General features: G+C 43.9%; 1 protein-coding gene across 10 annotated transcripts in view; it reads left to right on the forward strand.

Annotated features, from left to right (window-relative positions):
* Positions 1 to 19,997, forward strand: part of LOC127595759 (membrane-associated guanylate kinase, WW and PDZ domain-containing protein 1-like) — a 97,003-nt gene that overhangs the window by 1,240 nt on the left and 75,766 nt on the right. For all 10 annotated transcript variants that reach the window (XM_052057505.1, XM_052057507.1, XM_052057506.1 and 7 more), the window contains exon 2: positions 18,720 to 18,836. In XM_052057505.1, the coding sequence (XP_051913465.1) occupies positions 18,720 to 18,836 (117 nt within the window). The remainder of the gene's footprint in view (positions 1 to 18,719; positions 18,837 to 19,997) is intronic.

Raw genomic sequence — 19,997 nt, forward strand, 5'->3', positions numbered from 1 at the left:
GAACGAGGTGTCTTTTGGCAAATGTGTTATGACCCTTTGCGTTCTTTTTCGACAGCAGTGGTTTTCACCTAGGAACTCTCCCATGGATGCCATTTTTGGCCAGTGTCCGTGAACACTGACCTGAACTGAGGTCAGCGAAATCTGGAGTTCTTTGGTTGTTGTTTCAGGTTCTTTTGCAACCTCTTGGACGAGTCGTCGTCACAGTCATGGAGGAATTTTACCTGGTTGATCACTCCTGGGAATGTTTGCCACAGTTCCCAGTTTTCTCCATTTGTGGATAATGGCTCTGACAGTGGTTCACTGGAGCCCCAGAGTTTTGGAAATGGCTGGTCAGACTGATAGATTTCAATAACTTTTCCTTTCCTTCTTGAATTTCTTTGGATAGTGGCGTGCATTTGTCTCTTGAGATCTTGTAGCGTACTTCACTTTGTGTGACAGATTTATGTGATTTCCTGACTGAACAAATGTGGTGCTAGGGTGTTGCCTGTGATATTGAACTGAGCTTTTCCAAAACTATCATTTCACAATTACTTTGTGTTTTAACAGGGGAGGGGGGGGGAGAGTTACTTTTTCACCTTGAGCCTCTTGGTAAATGAAATCATCATTTGGAAACTGCATTTTGTATTTCCTTGGGTAGTCTCTGTGTGATATTAAAATTGGTTTGATGGGTGGAAATCTTTGTGGGCGATGAGAGAAATCAGAAAGGGGGCAAATGCTTTTTCACAGCACTCTGTCTATCTATCTATCTATCTATCTATCTATCTATCTATCTATCTATCTATCTATCTATCTATCTATCTATCTATCTATCTATCTATCTATCTATCTATCTATCTATCTATCTATCTATCTATCTATCTATCTATCTATCTATCTATCTATCTATCTATCTATCTATCTATCTATCTATCTATCTATCTATCTATCTATCTATCTATCTATCTATCTATCTATCTATCTATCTATCTATCTATCTATCTATCTATCTATCTATCTATCTATCTATCTATCTATCTATCCCACAAACACAAACAATGTGGAAAAAAGTTTTATGGTCCAATGAAACTATGGTTGAGTGTCTGTGCCGTAACGCCAACAGATTTGGCACAAACACAGAAACTGCTCATCATCAAAATAACACCATCAGAGAATCAAGTGACAGTCAGATTATATGTTGAAGCCGTTTTTCTTTCCTTCGAACCCGAGCCAAAGGCGTGGTGGATGGAATCGTTAAAAATCCCAAATAGCAGTTACTGTGAGCAAAACAAACAAAAAAGTCAGAAACATACTTCTGAACAGCTGAACTGTATTTGGGGCTAATCAGAGACACTTGAAATGCTCGGCAACTATGTGCCGAGTCCCACTTAATGCGTTTTTGAAAGTGACTGGTCAATTCTGAACAAAGCCACACCCAAGCAAAGGTGTGCAACCATGTTATTGCAATTCTTAACGATACAAAACAAAACATTTCAAATGAGTTGTATAGGTTATATATCACATAATAGTGGAAATAAAGAAAAACATGATTTATCTTTGTTTCATTAATTTATATCACAAAATAATAGCAGTTGAACAGGGTCTATCTATCTATCTATCTATCTATCTATCTATCTATCTATCTATCTATCTATCTGTCTGTCTGTCTGTCTGTCTGTCTGTCTGTCTGTCTGTCCGTCCGTCCGTCCGTCCGTCCGTCCGTCCGTCCGTCCGTCCGTCCGTCCGTCCGTCCATCTAGTAAGGATTTCTGGGTCTGATTGTCATTCCACAGCACCTCAGAAGTCCCACGAGCTTGACATGAAGTGACACTGACAGCCCCCTCTGTGCTTGTTTGTCAAACACACAGGGTTACACAGAAAGCCAAAAGGGCATCTTGAGAGCCTGAGCTCAACTCCCAAAAGACATGAGATGTGTGAGTCAACCAAACTTGTAACAATAGAACGTTATTTTTGTCTCCAGTCGGCAGTGCGGGATGTTGCTGTTCTTTGTTCTGTCAATTAGTGTTGATGGGAAGCGAACGGCGCTGTATTGTTTGCTTTGGCCAGGCCCCTCTTCTGGGCAGCTGTCCTTATTTGCGTGGCTCTTCATGTGCCGGATGATCCATTGCCCACGGTCTGCTGAAGCCGCATCTGTCTCAGCGACAGCAATGCAGATGCTAACTCCAGCTTTTGTTTCCTCGGCTCTTGTCAGTTGTGTCTTTTTTGTGACAACTCAACCAAAAGCGGACATTATGTGATGCCTCAATGGTTACTGAAATTTGGACGCATTTGTGCATGCATTGCCAGCCTGTCATCCTGGTTCCCACCCAATACCCTCGTTTGACACGCTCGCCCATCTGATAAAGCTTGCAGTCCCTCCGAGGAAATCATTAATAAGGTTACATAAGAGTTTCAGGTTAGTTTCGACTGTACTGTACGTCCATTTGTGAACGCTTGAGCGACACTCAAAGTCCTGGCCCCTGGAAAGAGGGCTCAGAAACACATCTGCTTTGCTTTTGCCAAAGAGCTGATTTTGAAACAGAGTCATACTTTTGATGCGCAAAGATGAGCTATAGTTTGCTTTCATTTTAAAAGATCCCTGAAACTGCAGATTTATGGCATTTCCTGATCCCTCCTTGTTGTTTTCGTCATTATTGTCCAACGTGCATCAACAGATTGTTCTGGTCTCTAATTAGAGGACTGAAATGTTCTTCAACTCTTGACTTGTTTGCAGCCATACAACTCTTCAATTGTGCCTAATTGTGCACTGGAACCCATTGTGTTCCATGATCCGTGATATGCCAGGCCTGATGAGGGACTGCGGGGCTATCTGTCCCTTTTTCACTTCACAGGGTCGTGGGTCATATTACATGGGCTTCGTCATCCTTGCCAACAGGAGACAAAATGATTGGAAGGAGCGAGCCCTGCAGGTGTGCTCCTGCAGAGGAATGCAGGAAGAAAAGCACCTGAATTGAGGGCTGGGGCAGGGTAGGCTGGAAACATTGCAAGCGCTACTTTGGACTTAACTTATCTCTCTGCAAACAGTACTTGACATTGAGAAGGAATCAATGGGATGCCAAATGTTTATTGTCACACGGGAATGACAACACTACTTTTGTTCAACTTTGAGTTTTCTTTTTAATCCCACCGTCTACAGAACGTGTGTTGTTTACACATACTCATGCGAGTGATGAATACGTTTATGATTTCCTGGTCCCTTCAGAGATTTTGCACTTTAACCTACTCGTGTGATCTTTTATCATCGGCGGAATCCAGTGAAGTGTTCAAAGGTTCATCTCACACACTCTGCTTGTTATCAGATGATATTGGTGTGGTGTGCTGAAGATTGTAGTTTACTTTATTTTATAGAGCCCATTTCATACACGGGATAACTCAATGTGCTTCGCATTATGAAAAGTTCAACATTTGACAACATTGGCAAACAAGAGTCAAAGACATTTAAAAGCAAAGGTAAAGAAATAAAAGTAGCTTACCAAACTGAGTATAAGAGCAGAACGATAAGTCCAAGATTTTGAAAAAAAGCACTTAATAAATGCTTTAAAAAAAACTTCATGCTGGCTTGACCTACGCCTGCATCTTATTCCATTCTTGTGCGGCGTAACAGCTAAATGCTGCTTCGCCATGTTTGCTTTGACTTCTGGGATTCATTAATTAACCTTTTGTTGCTGTCGTGTAGCCATGGCACACAGGCTACATGATAAGTGAGCAGTACAAGAAATTCTGTCACAACGGCAATCTTACGACAGAGACATGAGCTAATTATCTGCTGCTACCAGACTTTTCACCAAATGTGGCCAAACGCTTTTGACAGCATGATGTCGGTCTAATAGATTGAGATGATGCAATTTGATGTTTTTCAATCCAGGTTCAAATCTCCTTTTGGCTCAATAAATGCTATCTGACATGCACTCGGGTATATAGTTCAAGTGTGTTGGATAAATAATCAGTTACATTTAAGATGTTTTGACAGTTACAAATAAGCATTTGTCCTTAAATGGTGAAACATATGATCACGGCCTGCCACTGTGCGGTAAATCAGCCAGGCGGACCAGATGGCTGATGAAGATGCACGACGAATAAAAGCGATTGTAAATTTAATGTCGAGATGACCACTGTTTACAAGCTTGAAATTGCCTACAAGAAATTGCCTACTCTTAAACATGCTACAGCTCCGTCTTTTCTTCTATTTTTCAGAAAAGGAGTAGAGTTAGTGTCTTTAAATTTGGATGTTTTTCCTTCTAGCAGTGGTTCTTAACCTGGGTTTGATCGAACCCCGGGAGATAGGTGAGTCGGTCTCAGGGGTTCGACGGAGCCTCTGCCATGGAGGGTAAGACACACGCGACTCAACATGTTCGTTATGACACACCCTCCTGGCCATCGCTGGCTGCAGATGATCACATGACATTGCATGTCCTGTCAGTGCTGTGGGAAATTTAGTTCGCTTAGTAGTCAATGTGAGACTGTTGTAATAGTACGTCGTACAAAAAAAAGTATACTTATCTCTTGATATATATATATATATATATAGGGCAGCCCGGTAGTCCAATGGTTAGCATGTCGACTTCACAGTGCAGAGGTACCGGGTTCGATTCCAGCTCCGGCCTCCCTGTGTGGAGTTTGCATGTTCTCCCGGGCCTGCGTGGGTTTTCTCCGGGTGTTCCGGTTTCCTCCCACATTCCAAAAACATGCATTGCAGGCTTATTGAACTCTCTAAAATTGTCCCTAGTTGTGAATGTGAGCGTGGATGATATAACCACAAGGTCGATCATCGAACTGCGGCCTCAGTTGTCCTGGAGCCAAGTGCACATATGGACACCCTTATGTTTGAACAATGTGTTCGTTATGGACAGTCCGTGACGAGCACAGAAGTCCAATAACAAAACACCACTCGAGTTCTGATCGGGGGGGCCGTTCCTCCCAATCACGCCCCTCCAGGTCTCAATGTCATTGCTCACGTGAGCATTGAAGTCCCCCAGTAGAACAAGGGAGTCCCCAGCAGGAGTACTCTCCAGCACACCCTCTAAGGACTCCAAAAAGTTTGGTGCATATGCACAAACAACAGTCAGGACCCGTCCCCCCACCCGCAGGCAAAGGGATGCAACCCTCTTGTCCACCGGTGTGAACCCCAATGTACTGGCACTGAGCCGGGGGGCAATGAGTATGCCCACACCTGCTCTGCGCCTCTCACCGTGAGCAACTCCAGAGTGGAAGAGAGTCCAACCCCTCTCGAGAGAACTGGTACCAGAACCCAGGCTGTGTGTGGAGGCAAGTCCGACTATATCCAGTCGGAACTTCTCTGCCTCACACACCAGCTTGGGCTCCTTCCCTCCCAGAGAGGTGACATTCCATGTCCCAAGAGCTAGCTTCTGCAGCCGAGGATCGGACCGCCAGGGTCCCCGCCTTTGGCTGCCGCCCAGCTCGCATTGCACCCGACCCCTTTGGCCCCTCCCATGGATGGTGAGACCATGAGAAGGGGGACCCACGTTGCCTCTTCGGGCTGAGCCCGGCCGGGCCCCACCTCCAGGCCTGGCTCCAGAGCGGGGCCCCGGTGACCCGCGTCCGGGCAAGGGAAACTGAGTACCATCGATTTTATTTTTCATAAGGGGGCTTGTGTGGTCCCTCACCAAGGACCTGTTTGCCATGGGTGACCCTGCCACGGGCATAAAGCCCCAGACAACTTAGCTCCTAGGATCATTGGGACACACAAACCCCTCCACCACGGTAAGGTGACGGCTCACGGAGAGGTAGTTGAGTTCGGTACCTCTAAAAAGGTTAAGAACCGCTGCCTTGGAGTAAAGTGACCAGATCATTGCCGGCTCTTTGACGATACTGCCGCAGCAAATTAACAGTCAGGGGTATTTTAATCACTGGTGATTTTGAGTTGGGGATGCAGGGTGATGCCAGGCAATTCCTGTGAGGTGAGCCCAAGAGTTCAGGTCCAGGTATAGTCTTTCTTTTGTCACCTTGCTATCAAGCCACTTCTCACTGTCTTCCATCGCCGGCCTCCTTGTTGCTAATGTTATCATGGACCCACTTGGCTTAATCTATATATATATTGCGCGTCGTCCCGCACGCGGTCTGTCCTTCCGTCTGTCCCTTTTCAAAACGTACCTACTTCACCGCGCCGCTGCGCGCCGCCACTGCGCCGCTCAGGCAGTGGCTCACTACAATCGCGCGGGCATCTTAGCGAAAAAATGTTGTCTACCCACAAGCATTGCAATAAAATTGTTAGTTATTTAGTAGAGCTAAACATCTCTTTATTTTCGCGATAAGCAATGAAGATGAACAAAAAGTTGAACCAAGCAACAACACTTTTGTGGGCCGCAGGCCCACCTTACCAGCCTTCCGCAGGAACTAGCTAATGAGCCGCCCGGAGGGCGGCGAACCAGCTAGTCATTCATAAAATAAAAAATGTCTGCTTGCCCCTCAGATATTGGCATTCAGTCTGGTTATATTCACCAACGCTGGAAAGGATTGATGCCTTTATGAAAAAACTAAATGCAGTAGCTCCTGACCTGATGCAGGCAACAGAAACACAATTGAATGATAACCCGTTAGGACGTTTCTAGTGCTCAATTTCTGAGTTGGGCGAACGACTTGTGCAGATTACAGCATGGTTAGAAGGTATTAGTTGATGACAAGCATTCACCAATGCACATTATGCTTTATGCTTGGCCACTAGGGAATTGTATATTTAGACTAAATAGGTGCCTTGTGGGAAGCTCAGACACACAGTGAGGATGGGAGAGCATTACAGACACCGATGTTCTGTGATGTTCGTTTTCCAGAATGGAAGCAATTCACTTTTTAAATAGGAATAATCTGTCTGACTTGATCATGTTCAACTGACAGTCTTAAAAGTGATGTTGAATGCTTCACATTCAATGGAATCTGTAGCTGCTGCCCCTCCTCCCGATTTTTTCTCCTTATCAACCAAGACACTTTTTTGCCTTCTCATTTTCTGTGGCCATAAAGGAATATCTGCAATATCCCCTTTGCTACAAAAATGGTATTTACACATGAACAGTTGTCTTTCATCCATCTGTCCGGAATTTGGCACACTGCCCTGCACCGTTCTGGGCGTTCTGGCGAACCGAGGTCGTTTACTGTTCCACGCCCTCAGTGTATCTGACAATTTGGTGGCTGAACATCGACTACATTTTAGAACAGCTCGAAGTTGCGGGGCAGGTGGTGCCACGCGATTATGATGGATTTGCTCGAGGCGCAGGCAAATGTGGTGGATATCATCGTACGTCATTCAGAAATATGACATCAGTGTGCATGGAACCCACAGAATTACTGTATAAGTTGTTTCATTGAACTAATTATTATCATCATCTAGTGTATTATTAAAAGCACCCCCCAAATTTACATCATCCACGAATGAAAATCTTTTTGAATTTCTTTTTAACATGGACTTTGCGCACGCTAATTTCCTGTATGGAGTCCAGATAGTCCATTGGTTCCATGATGTTAAATGAATTATACAGTAAGATGTGTCTTAATAAATCTCAAATTAAAAACGAATGACTTGACAGTTTGATGTTTTGCGACCTAATCCGATTTAACAGAACTCAACAAATGGGAAGGACGATCCAGTTAAGCAGCATCACTTCATTCATTTTCTGAATGTGCAATGACACACAGGGGCGCACACGTACACGCGCTTCTAAGTCACACCCGCGATCAAGCATCAACAGTGTAAGAGTGCTCTGCATAGTGGGGATAAATTGACATTTAATCTGTGCTACTTCTAGTTTCACACATCTGGAAAGGATTACGAATCATTGCACGCATTTTTTTTCACTTGACTTCTATTTAAAGTCAATTTCTTTGGTTCTGTTATTTATATGGACACTAATTACACATTCTTTCAGATGTAAATAAAACATTGTGTCGGCATTATGTTAAAAATTTTCAATGTTCGTCTGTCTCGATGGATTTTAGAGGCTGGTGCACAAAGAAATTTCTTATTGACGGGAAGTATTTCCGGATACACTATTGTTGATCAAATAAAGTGCGGCCACACATTAGACGATTTCTCGACAAAAATTGTTGAGGAGAAAGGTTAGCAGATGATTCTTAGAGGATTTCTCTGCTGATCTCTCTCTCCCATCCACTCCTCATATACTGTGTCAATCTCCAGAGATTCAGGTTGTTCATAAGCCCTTGAGAGGCTGACCTGATCCAGTCCCGCTTTACTCGTGTGTAAAACGCTTTATGTACTATCATCTGACATCCTGATGCTAATGTCCTCGCTACGCTAATCTGAAATAATGCTTTTTGTGTGAGGAAGCATTAAGTAATGTTACAGATGTTACAACGCAGCATTTTAGTGTAACATTGATTCAATGCCAGAAAAACACTACACCTATAAAGTATAATGGCTTCTGGGACAGCTCTGCTTTTGCATGTGTAAAATGAAATATTTTTTGTTTCAAGTCAGGCAGTCGTTTTTGAATTTAACAATTTAAATTGTTGATTTCTGTCATATTTGCCTCTGTGTGAAAATAGCTTCAAGCATGTCAATCCAATGAGCTGCAGGAGCTGCTCGTCCTACGAGCATCTACAGTCAACAGTCACCCATCCTCCCTGCTTTCCTGTCTGTTGGGGAACCACCGGGGGAATGCTAGTCACTAAACTAACATGCTCCGCTCAGGCTATGAGCTGCGCCATCATAGCTAGCATGCTGAAACATCATCCCTAATCCTCACCTCCATGGCAACGAATACTTCTGCCAGGTATTATCACTAAAGGAAGACAAGGAGCCGCATAATCAAGCAACAACACATGGCAACTGATAAAATAATATGAAACGTGTATCGTAGCAATACCCCCAAAAGAGAATAATTGCTTAGGTATTACAGTACACTTAACAGAAAAAAAAATCTACATGGAGAGAGGACAAGCATGGAAGATACCTAAGCACGACCGAGCGGACGCCCGAAAATGTTAGCATGTGGATGGGAACATTTGGCTGGCTAATGAGTATGAAGTTCAACTGTTAAGCAGTCAGTCAATAAAACCCAGCTTGGCAGTGTTTCAACCCCTCTGTCGTTACTTTGCTGTTGGCCTATCATGCATTCCTAGCAACAAATGAAGTCTGTAAACTTAGACATAAAACATATTAATAAAAATTGTATAACAAGACAGTAAATGAAAGACAAAAGTTATGAAGACAATTGATTTCACAAAAAGGCACACAAACCTCCACAAGGGTTACATGGGTCACCCCATGTGCCATTTGACTTGTCTTTGTCAGTGTTTTGTTTTTTTTGTTGTCCTCCGTCAGGCATTCTCATTTCTGTCAAGAATACTTCACACGATGCACGGTAGTGGTGGTTTGTGTTGGTCACGGTGAAGGTGGAAAGTTTTTTTTAGAACAATTAGCAGAATGAGCCTGGAGAGCCCATTTGCACATTCAAGTGGGATTGATGTGTTACATGTAAACAGCTGCGTGTGCAGCTGGAAAACATTTGCATAATACCCATAAGACATTTCTGTTTTGTCACATCAAGGTGTCCTGTCCCTAAATGTTGCCACACTTATCTCTTTGATTGAGATTTCTGTTTCCGTTGATGCTTGGAGACTCTCTTGTCATAAGAGTGTGCATCTGCCAAGCCAAAGTCGTGCCCGTGGCATACACATACACACACACACACACACACATTTATATGCACTCACACCCTCACACGCACGTACACAATCGTGCGCACGCATGTAATCTACCACAATGTGACATACGCCTCTGCTTATAAAATCAGTGACTGTGTGTCTTCCAGCTTTACTGCAGCTCTAAATGACTGTAAATTTTGACTATCGATGCGTCGATCGTGGAGTCAATATAGACAAACTAATATGACAAAATTTTTGCTTTGGTCATTAAAACTTGATTTGACCTGGAGATTCTCTTTTTATATTTACCCTAATTTATTTAATGCCGCCTATGTCAGGGATTCAAATCTTGCTCAACTCTCAGAAGAGAAAAGAGTGTTTTACTATTTTATAGTTATCTAGTCTCATTATAGAGCACTGATTAATTTGGTTGTTGTAAGTGTTCCAGCAATGAACAGCCACTGCATACAGCATAGTAATCATCACAGAGCAGAAAATGAAAAGGGAAGTGGTGTGTATTTTTAAAACTGTCAAATGATAAAAGCATTTTATTTGAGTACGCCCCACCCCCAAGTCACAGTAGCAGGATGCTATCTCTAATGTAATACTGTATTTGTACGATTTCTTCCTCTAGGCAACACCCACATCACTACAAATCCACAAGATATCATTGTTACTTGTCAGCCAGAATGCCAACATTCCCTACAGGCAGATGTAGTTTGCGTGACCGCATCATAAGTGTCCATCAGGAAATCTGAGAATCAATGTTGTGCTTCATTGTCCAACATTTTTCCAACAGGAAAGGCTTTTTTTAATCCAAAAGGTCTTAAGTATATTTACTTTGCAATACATTCACATCCTTCCTGCTTTGGGAAGGATGTGAAAAAGTTCCCATCCTGTTGTCACCTTTCTCAAATGTGTGTAAAAAGCAAGGAATGCCCATCCGAAGAATATGACATCAACTCTGCATGTATGGCAATTTAGAAAGATATACAGTACTATATAACCACTGGCCACAAAATTAGGTATGGTATCCCAATTTAATGAGATCCTTCGTGTATCAATGAATTGACTCAGCAGTAATAATAACCCACCTCGGGTTATTCTCCGATAGTGTTTTGTAGTGCCTCTCTGCCATCGCAATGGAACATCATGGTTTCATAACGGGACCAGCTGAATCCAGTGTTCCTTCTTCTCTTGTTTCCAAGGGCCACAGTTAAAGTAAGCAAGAGTAGGCTTATTTTCTGTAGTTTGTCCTCACTACTCCGCAGTTTGGTTATTGTGGCTTCACTCTGTTTGGTTTTCCATTTGTAATCTTTACATAATCTATTGCGGGTTTACCTTGCTATTTCGCAGGTTTTCGTGCTATTTTTCTTCCTTACAGCCAGGAAGTGTCGATTTATTTTTAGGCAAAGTTTGTTTAACCAAAAAAAAAACAAGGTCAAGAACATTCGAGCTAGTCACCCCCAGAATCCCTGCTCCCTCATCGTGGGTCCATTTGATATGCTCCAAGCGCATTGCTTCACTGAAAGAACATTTTTCAAATGTGCAGTTGGGATTATTCAGAGTGCCCCAAATTATAGGACGCATTCAGAAATTAACATGAGCGAAGTTCACTCTGCTTGCGGCAGCCCACGAAGATGATGGGGATGGCATGGCCGCTTATTAACTGCGTTAATGTTTTTCTTTTTAGTTTAAAATGACCTACCTTAACTCAAATTAGCATTGCATTGTCGTAAATTTTTTCTGCATTTCCACTCGCCCTGCGTGCATATGTGCACAACCGTAGTCTCACTGTCTGTGTGAAGAGATGAAGTCCATCGCATTGTCTGTGCTCAAACATATGACTTGGGGCGAGATTTGATGTGATGCCCTGGCAGCCAATGACATTTAGGTGAGGCGGCCAGATAGAACTGATTACATCCTCACACGACCACTCCTGTTTTCGATCCATCCCATCTTGGCCCGATGAAAATGCAATGAACACATTCAAATTGTGTGCTTTACTGTGGGGTATTTTTGAACAAGTAAAAATGTCAGAATAATAAATTATACGATAAGTAGTATTTGTTCTGCAAATATATATATTTTATTGTACAGCAGTAAATTCCCACATTGGAATCATTCAGTGATCCTCCACTCAGCCATCTTTAGCTTTTTCCTTCTTAAAGTGACGAAACATGTCGACCTCTTTGTCTCTGATGTGGCTTTTTTTTCTCTCTCTCCATCTTTTGGCCTGCTCAAATAATAACACAGAGCAGGGGGAGCGTTGAGCATGGGTTCTTCTGGTTATATTTAGAACTGAACAGATGCAGTGCACTGGAGCGGAACATGCCGCCTCTGCTCTTCTTGCATGCTTGCACGCGTGTGTGTGTGTGCATCTTTGTCTCTGACTCTGTCGTCATACCAGTTTTCCAATTATGCACCGCTGATTCTGACTCAGCAGCCCAGCGGTGACGAAATGGGTCAGAGATGGCCAGTAGCTGTCCACCTTACAATACAAAGCATCATTTTTTTGTCTATATCAGTGGTTCTCTAAACATTTTATGCAAAGTTCTGCCTAAAAAATATTGAGCTCTTCTGTTGACTTTACGTATGTCAATATAAGAGTCGGCCTAAAAATCGAGCGGAGAAAACATGTTAACGTCCTGGTCTCATTTGGGACTTAATGTACATGATCGCCAGCTTTAGATGAGAACCAGATGAAAGCAGCCCTGGGTGTGGTTGGTTATAATTAGAGGAGGAGAGGAGGTGGCTTTAAATTCACTCTGTGATTGTTATTTTGTTCCCTCTCTACTCCCTTGTCTGTCTTCCATCCAACGAAAAGCACCAACCGGACTTAAAGTGGAACACAGTAAAACATTATTTTTGGCTGCCACAGTGTCAATATGTGATGACATTATTTCTCTATTGAATTATATTTCTCAGAGTCAGGCAAATGTCTGTGAGTAAGACCTGGTGACAGCCACTGTAGCGCAAGTCCACCATAGAGTGTGAGGAATGGATTGTTCGTGTCTATCGCATCCCCGTGGAAATTGACCCCTTGCAGATAGCCCCTCCCTGTCCTGTTGGGTAATATTCAGTTAAACACTTGCCTAAGTAACAGGAGACTGGCAGGATGTCCTGAGACCTACAGGAAGCTACTGAAACAATTGAATTTACTGTTTAAGCAGCCTGCATTTCCGCTTCCTGGTCTCAGTCAGCCAAAGGGAAATACTACATTATTTGTCCAAAAGAGGAACTTGCACAATTTGGTGTTTATTTGGAATTTGAGTTCTATTATTACTGCGCTAAACCTGGTGTGTTATTAAACAAACAACACATTTTGGAACGTAACTGCCCTGTGCAGAAAGGTGCAGAGGGACATGTGATAATGACCAACAAGATGTGAAATTGACAGATGGCTAAATATCATCAGCGTTACTTCTATCAGACCAGCCTAGCGTATGCATGTATACTGTATAAAAAAACCATAAACTTTTTTTGCTCCTTTTCATGAGCAGAACGAGGACATTTTCATGTACACAAATGCCTATTTATTAACAGTGCAGAGGTACCGGGTTCGATTCCAGCTCCGGCCTCCCTGTGTGGAGTTTGCATGTTCTCCCCGGGTCTGCGTGGGTTTTCTCCGGGTGCTCCGGTTTCCTCCCACATTCCAAAAACATGCGTGGCAGGCTGATTGAACACTCTGAATTGTCCCTAGGTGTGAGTGTGAGCGTGAATGGTTGTTCGTCTCTGTGTGCCCTGCGATTGGCTGGCAACCAATTCAGGGTGTCCCCCGCCTACTGCCCGAAGACGGCTGGGATAGGCTCCAGCACCCCCCGCGACCCTAGTGAGGATCAAGCGGCTCGGAAGATGATTGATTGATGATTGATTGACAAATGCCTATTTATATTCACAAATTAGTATATATAAGCTGCCTCTCCCAGCTCTCTTCGGGCAGTAGGTGGTGTACACCCTGAACTGGTTGCCAGCCAATCGCAGGACACACGGATGAACAACCACTCATGCTCACACACACACCAAGGGACAATTTAGATGAGAGTGTTCAATCAGCCTGCCATGCATGTTTTTGGAATGTGGGAGATAACCGGAGCACCCGGAGATTTTTTTTTTAAACTCAATTGGATTTATCGTTATTTTACTCATTTTCCACAGCTGCATACAAAACACTGGACATGAAGTAAAAACAAAGACCGTTAAAACAATACATTTCCGCCTTCCAATAGGTGAGTGTTCACTTCCACTATGTTGTATAATCTATTCAATATGTTCTCTGTTGGTGTGGGGGCAAAGATCCAATCACCAGGATGTTGAACTGTATCATTCAATACAGTACAGGCACACCCTTGAAGCCTGTTTTGTCAATTGAGACTGGCCACTTGGGGGCAGCAGCCCACAAAGACTGCACTTTGCGCCTCTCCTTTGCCGGGTTGGCTCTGGGTTGCCGTGGTAACGGCTCTGCACGAAGCTGACTTTGAGTGGCGAGGCTGGGAGACACAGAGGGCAGTGTTGAGTCGGAAGATGGCTGCTGAATGCCAATGAGCAGCTGAATTTAGCCTTCCACACAACAAGCACACCGACACGGACCAGTGCGTCACTCGTCCATTACATGTTGTTCCTTGAATTTGCCGGACGATCAAACCGCATCCCCCATTGCATGCCAAGTAAATGATTACCAGTCTATTAATAATATCCAGCGGCATGATTCATTGGTGTGTAGTGATAAATTATAGTGAATTGGTACTATAAGATATGTGCGTAGAGCAGCTGCTATCTTGCATTGTATGCTTCAACTGCACTAACCATCTCAGTCACCTCTCTCCGAGGGGCTTGTGCGGCGTCTGCACCTTGACAGCGAAGTGTAAATCATGGCCTCATGAGATATTTGAACGGGCACAAACCATCCTCCTGTCCTAAAATGAGAAGGGATGTCTAACTAGATTTAAGGTTATGTAATGCTGACTGGAGGCATGGAGGATGGTATAATCCACTCTTATTTGGGTTAAACCCATCTCTCTCTCGTTCACTCTCTGTGAGGGGACAGCGGCCTCGCGACTCTCCATCTGAGGAGCAAAAAAATGTCTGTCACACAGTCTTTTAGCCGCCAGCTCCGTGAACGTTGCCGCTCCCAGAGAAGGAGTTCTGCATCTCGTCGGACCCTTGTCAGTTTCCACTCTGTCATGATGGGCCTTCTTCCATTCTTTTCATGGTTTATCCAAGCTTATAAGCGGTGCGGGTTGTCATGAGTGTCCTACTGGATTATATCGTGATTCTGATTGGCTGCTCTTGCAACTGAAGATGTTTTGATTCGTTACTGTACATATGTATTATGAACAATGTTTTTGCGGTTTCAGTCATTTGACCCTGGATTTAACATTGTTGTTGTGTTAATGAAGTCAAAGTGCATATGAAATCAATTCTGTAATCAGGCAATATTTGTCGTTCACCATGTCCCAGAAACATGCGACCTGTACCATAAATATAATATGGTGTTCCTGTCACAAAAACCATTTGAACAGGGGTGTTCAGACTTTTTAGAGCCACTGTAGGATGCTGTAGGTTCTATTTACATTCACTGCCCCATTGTTTGTAATCTACATTACTACATCGGGGTAAAACTTGAGTCTCAAACACACTCCCCTGTGATGCCTTTACTAAATTTGTTCTTCCACATCCACAGAGACCTCCAGTGGGGTACAAGCAGTGCATATGCCCACTTGTCTTTGCATGTGTGTGTGTGTGTAATCTGTGATCCACGTGGCATAAATCCTCATAAATATTAAATATTTGATGACTCTCTTACTGATCAGGCATGACACTCACTGTGCATCCCTACAGGAGATGGTTGTTCCTGACAAAGGTCCTTGTCTCGGGGAAAACATGGGGCCGAGCGAAACTGACATAATTCATTGGGCAAACACATCAAATAACCGATTTTGAGTATGACTTTTTGTTTTTTTTATCATAAAGGAAACCACCATGTACTGAAGAAAGGTTTGCATATAGTGTGTTTCTTTACAATGTGATTGTTGCTTGCCTAACAGGGACCATAATGATGCTCGTCAGAACTGGCTGGTTGCTAGGTAACAATTACCTGACTGTGCTTTGCCTCCGTGAGCTACACAGTGTTGTGTCTGTGTGTGTGTGCGTGCGTGCGTGCGTGCGTCCGTGCGCGTGCGCGCACATGTGTATTTGTGTGCACGTGTATGCGCAAGAGCGTGTTTGTGTAGCGAGAACGGAAAAATACAGCAAAGTCGTCGACCCCCGTCTTGTGTTCCCACTGGAATAAGCTTTGTCTGATTTTTTTTTTTTTACCACCATGTTAGCTCACCCTTTTCAATTTGATTTACTACCTGACTTTTATTTTTAGAATGGTAGTGTCTAATTTATAAAGGATGACTATTTTTAAATCCTGACAAATCCATCTCGGGCGATTTTCCATTGTTACTTTGTCAAGATGTTGTAGATGTCCGTGTTTTTAGACCAGTGGTTCTTAACCTTGTTAGACGTACCGAACCCAACCAGTTAATATGCACAATCACCGAACCATTCATTAGTGAAAAAAAATACAATAAAAAACAAAACAAATTCAAGACATTTCAAAAACAGATTTATTAAAAACAGAAAAAAAAACTAAATTTCAAGGCATACAGTAAGTGATGGCCATGCGGGCGTGTCAACACTGCCGGGTAATTGACATGTTGAGTCGGGTCTGCCTTAACCACCATGGCAGAGGCTCCGTCGAACCCCTGAGACCAACTCACCGAACCCCTGGGGTTCGATCGAACCCGGGTTAAGAACCACTGTTTTGGACTAATCCCATAATCAATTTTCTTTATTCAATATGGGATGTATGCACTTACATGCATCTAGAATGGCGTACAAGACACTTAGAATCATATCTATTTCACGTGACGACATTTTGGATTGGTTCCCTCGTTTAGCACTCGTCTTTTGGCTCATGGCTGCAATATATGACTTCCCCTTCATATTAGCTGATGTCCAGAAGCACAGAGCCAGGGGAAAATCTCCTTCTTCAGTGGAAGGCCAACATGAGGACAAGGCACCTCCCCCAAGAAAAGCTTGCCAGCTCCCCCAGACTTGGATGATAAATTTGGAGATCATTAAATGGTCCTAAATGAGACCCTGGCGTGAGAGCGAGCCCTGACCATCTGGCTCCATTGTGAGTGGCCGTGTCATGTTCAGACTTAGCCAGTATGTCCCAACCTGTCATTGGATAGATGCAGTGAAGGCCTGGTAAATCTAGCCAATAAGAGGCTCTTTTGTGAGGCTACCCACACACAATGACTACAGACATTTATCTGTGTGTACCGTATATATCCAGCGGGAACGTACAGATATCTTTGGAGGGGTAGGAATTTAAAGTTGATAAGGGGGCACATGGAACTTTTTTTTAAAAAGTATTTTTACTATTGTAGAAACAATATCAATGTAACGTGTCCACAACATGCTCATTTGTGGCAATTCAACACAAATTTATAGCTCCCTTCTGAAGGAGCGGGGAAGCAAATTGAGGACTCCTTTTATGGAAATGGTAAGGCAGAGGTAGAGGCCGGAGCTAAAGACAATGGATGTGGATATCATAGTCCGAATGTATTTTCTTTTTGGTTGGGAATAGACTGCAAAGAGATTCTCAAAAATCTGCCAGTACATTGCAGCGAATTGCTGATTCAGGATTTTCCCCCCTCAATGGAGGAATATCACGTTATACATTCACAGCATAGCTTAGTTTCTCTGTCTTCAGTTATTTTGTGTACATTTAAGCACCTCACCTTTAGTGGTCCATCTATCCATCCACTTTCCGATCCGCTTTATCCTCGCAAGGGTCGCGGGGAGTGCTGGAGCCTATCCCAGCCGTCATCGGGTAGTAGGCGGGGGACACCCCGAACAGGTTGTCAGCCAATTGCAGCCTTCAGCAGTCAAGTCAAGTCAACTGTATTTATAGAGCACTTATGTATTTATATTTACAGTATATTTCTATTTATAGTCCAATTTATTAAAAAAAACAACAACAACAATACGTTCATAACACTCCTGATCTCGACTTACGTTTACTTAACCATTCTCTCTTGAAAATACCACAATGTCTGTCATACACTGATACCATTAAGTCTGGGAGAAGCTCCAAATACACTTTTCATTTGTTGAATGACATTATGAATGTTCTTTTTATGGTGTACAGCAGTGGTCACCAACATGGTGCCCGCGGGCACCAGGTAGCCCGTGAAGACCACTTGAGTAGCCCGCCAGTGCCTGGACATTGTGATTTGCTAGTAGAAATTATGATTTAAAAATGCAAACATTGGCAGTACTGTGAGACATTTCGAAACACGATCAAAGTCTGACAATTTAAATCATCAAGTATTAAAAATAACACATCCTCATATTATTGAAGGTATTTTGGACAAATATGTTATTTCAGACGTGTATCAATTTGGTAGCCCTTCACACAATCGGTACACATGAAGTTGCTCTCACCCTCAAAAATGTTGGTGACACCTGGTGTACAGTATATCGCTGAGTGCTACTGAGAGATTCATCTGCATCAAGATGTCACTGGAAAATTACTTCTGTAGTATTACTTATATAGTAATTTCTCCGAGACTGTTGACAGAACCATTAAGGGTGGAGCTTGTGTGCACTTTTAAAAATTCAGTCCCGGAGCCAGTTTTGCACTGGGGCTCGGCGCCCATCCCTACTTCTGACCCGTTGCACAGCTCATGTTGCCCTTCCCTCTCCCTGTCCTCTCTTATATACACACAAATAAATTGTAAATTTCCCCAGTGTGGGACGAATAAAGGATATCTTATCTTAAAATCTTCAAATGTATTGATTCATGAAGTTATTTTCTCCTAACCCTTTATTTTTGGGGGCTGAGTTACATTACATTTTACAGTTGATAGGCCCCTCCAATAGCGAGAATATAATTGACGTCAAATGAAAGGTATTGGGAACTCTTTCGGGTTTTTTGGTGTTTTTTTTTTTTTTTAACAACAAACACAGTATTGTAAAACCTAGTTTTTGATGACAATGTTGTTTGTCCATGTGAGCTATACTGACTTGGCCCGTGTCTGCTATTTCAAGGGAACAAGCTGAACAAAGACCTGAAGCACTACCTGAGTCTGCGGTTCCAAAAGGCTTCCCCTGACCACGAACTGCAGAAGACCATCCGGGCCAATCTGTATCGCCATGCAGTGCCTTGTGAGTAACATGACGGTCTAATGCCGGATTGTTGATTTGTGTCGGTAAAGCAGTCCATCCATCCATCCATCCATCTTCTACCGCTTATCCGGGGCCGGGTCGCGGGGGCAACAGCTTTAGCAGGGAAGCCCAGACTTCCCTCTCCCTAGCTACTTCTTCCAGCTCTCCCCGGGGGATCCCGAGGCGTTTCCAGGCCAGCTGGGTGACATAGTCTCTCCAGCGTGTCCTGGGTCTTCCTCGGGGTCTCCTCCCGGTGGGACATGCCCGGAACACCTCACCAGGGAGGCGTTCAGGAGGCATCCGAATCAGATGCCCAAGCCACCTCATCTGGCTCCTCTCGATGTGGAGGAGAAGCGGCTCGACTCGGAGCCCCTCCCGGATGACCGAGCTTCTCACCTTATCTCTAAGGGAGAGCCCGGACACCCCGCGGAGAAAACTCATTTCGGCCGCTTGTATCCGGGATCTCGTTCTTTCGGTCACGACCCATAGCTCGTGACCATAGATGAGGGTTGGAAGGTAGATCAACCGGTAAATTGAGAGCTTCCCCCTTTGGCTCAGCTCCTTCTTCACCACGACAGACCGATACAACGTCCGCATCACAGCAGACGCTGCACCGATCCGCCTGTCGATCTCTCGCTCCCTCCTGCCCTCACTCGTGAACAAGACCCCAAGATACTTAAACTCCTCCACTTGGGGCAAGATCTCCCCCCCGACCTGGAGGGGGCACTCCACCCTTTTCCGACTGAGGACCATGGTTTCAGATTTGGAGGTGCTGATTTTCATCCCAACCGCTTCACACTCGGCTGCGAAACGCTCCAGTGAGAGTTGGAGAGCCCTGTTTGAAGGAGCCAACAGCACCACATCATCTGCAAAAAGCAGGGATGCAATACTGAGGCCACCAAAACGGACCCCCTCAACGCTTCGGCTGCGCCTAGAGATTCTGTCCATGAAGGTTATGAACAGAATCGGTGACAAAGGGCAGCCTTGGCGGAGTCCTACCCTCACTGGAAACGATTCCGACTTACTGCCGGCAATGCGGACCAAACTCTGACATCGGTGGTATAGTGACCGAACAGCCCGTATCAGGGGGTTCGGTACTCCATACCCACGAAGCACCCCCCACAGAACTCCCCGAGGGACACGGTCAAACGCCTTCTCCAA

The sequence above is a fragment of the Hippocampus zosterae genome, chromosome 2 (assembly GCF_025434085.1).
Source record: "Hippocampus zosterae strain Florida chromosome 2, ASM2543408v3, whole genome shotgun sequence".
NCBI lineage: Eukaryota > Metazoa > Chordata > Actinopteri > Syngnathiformes > Syngnathidae > Hippocampus > Hippocampus zosterae.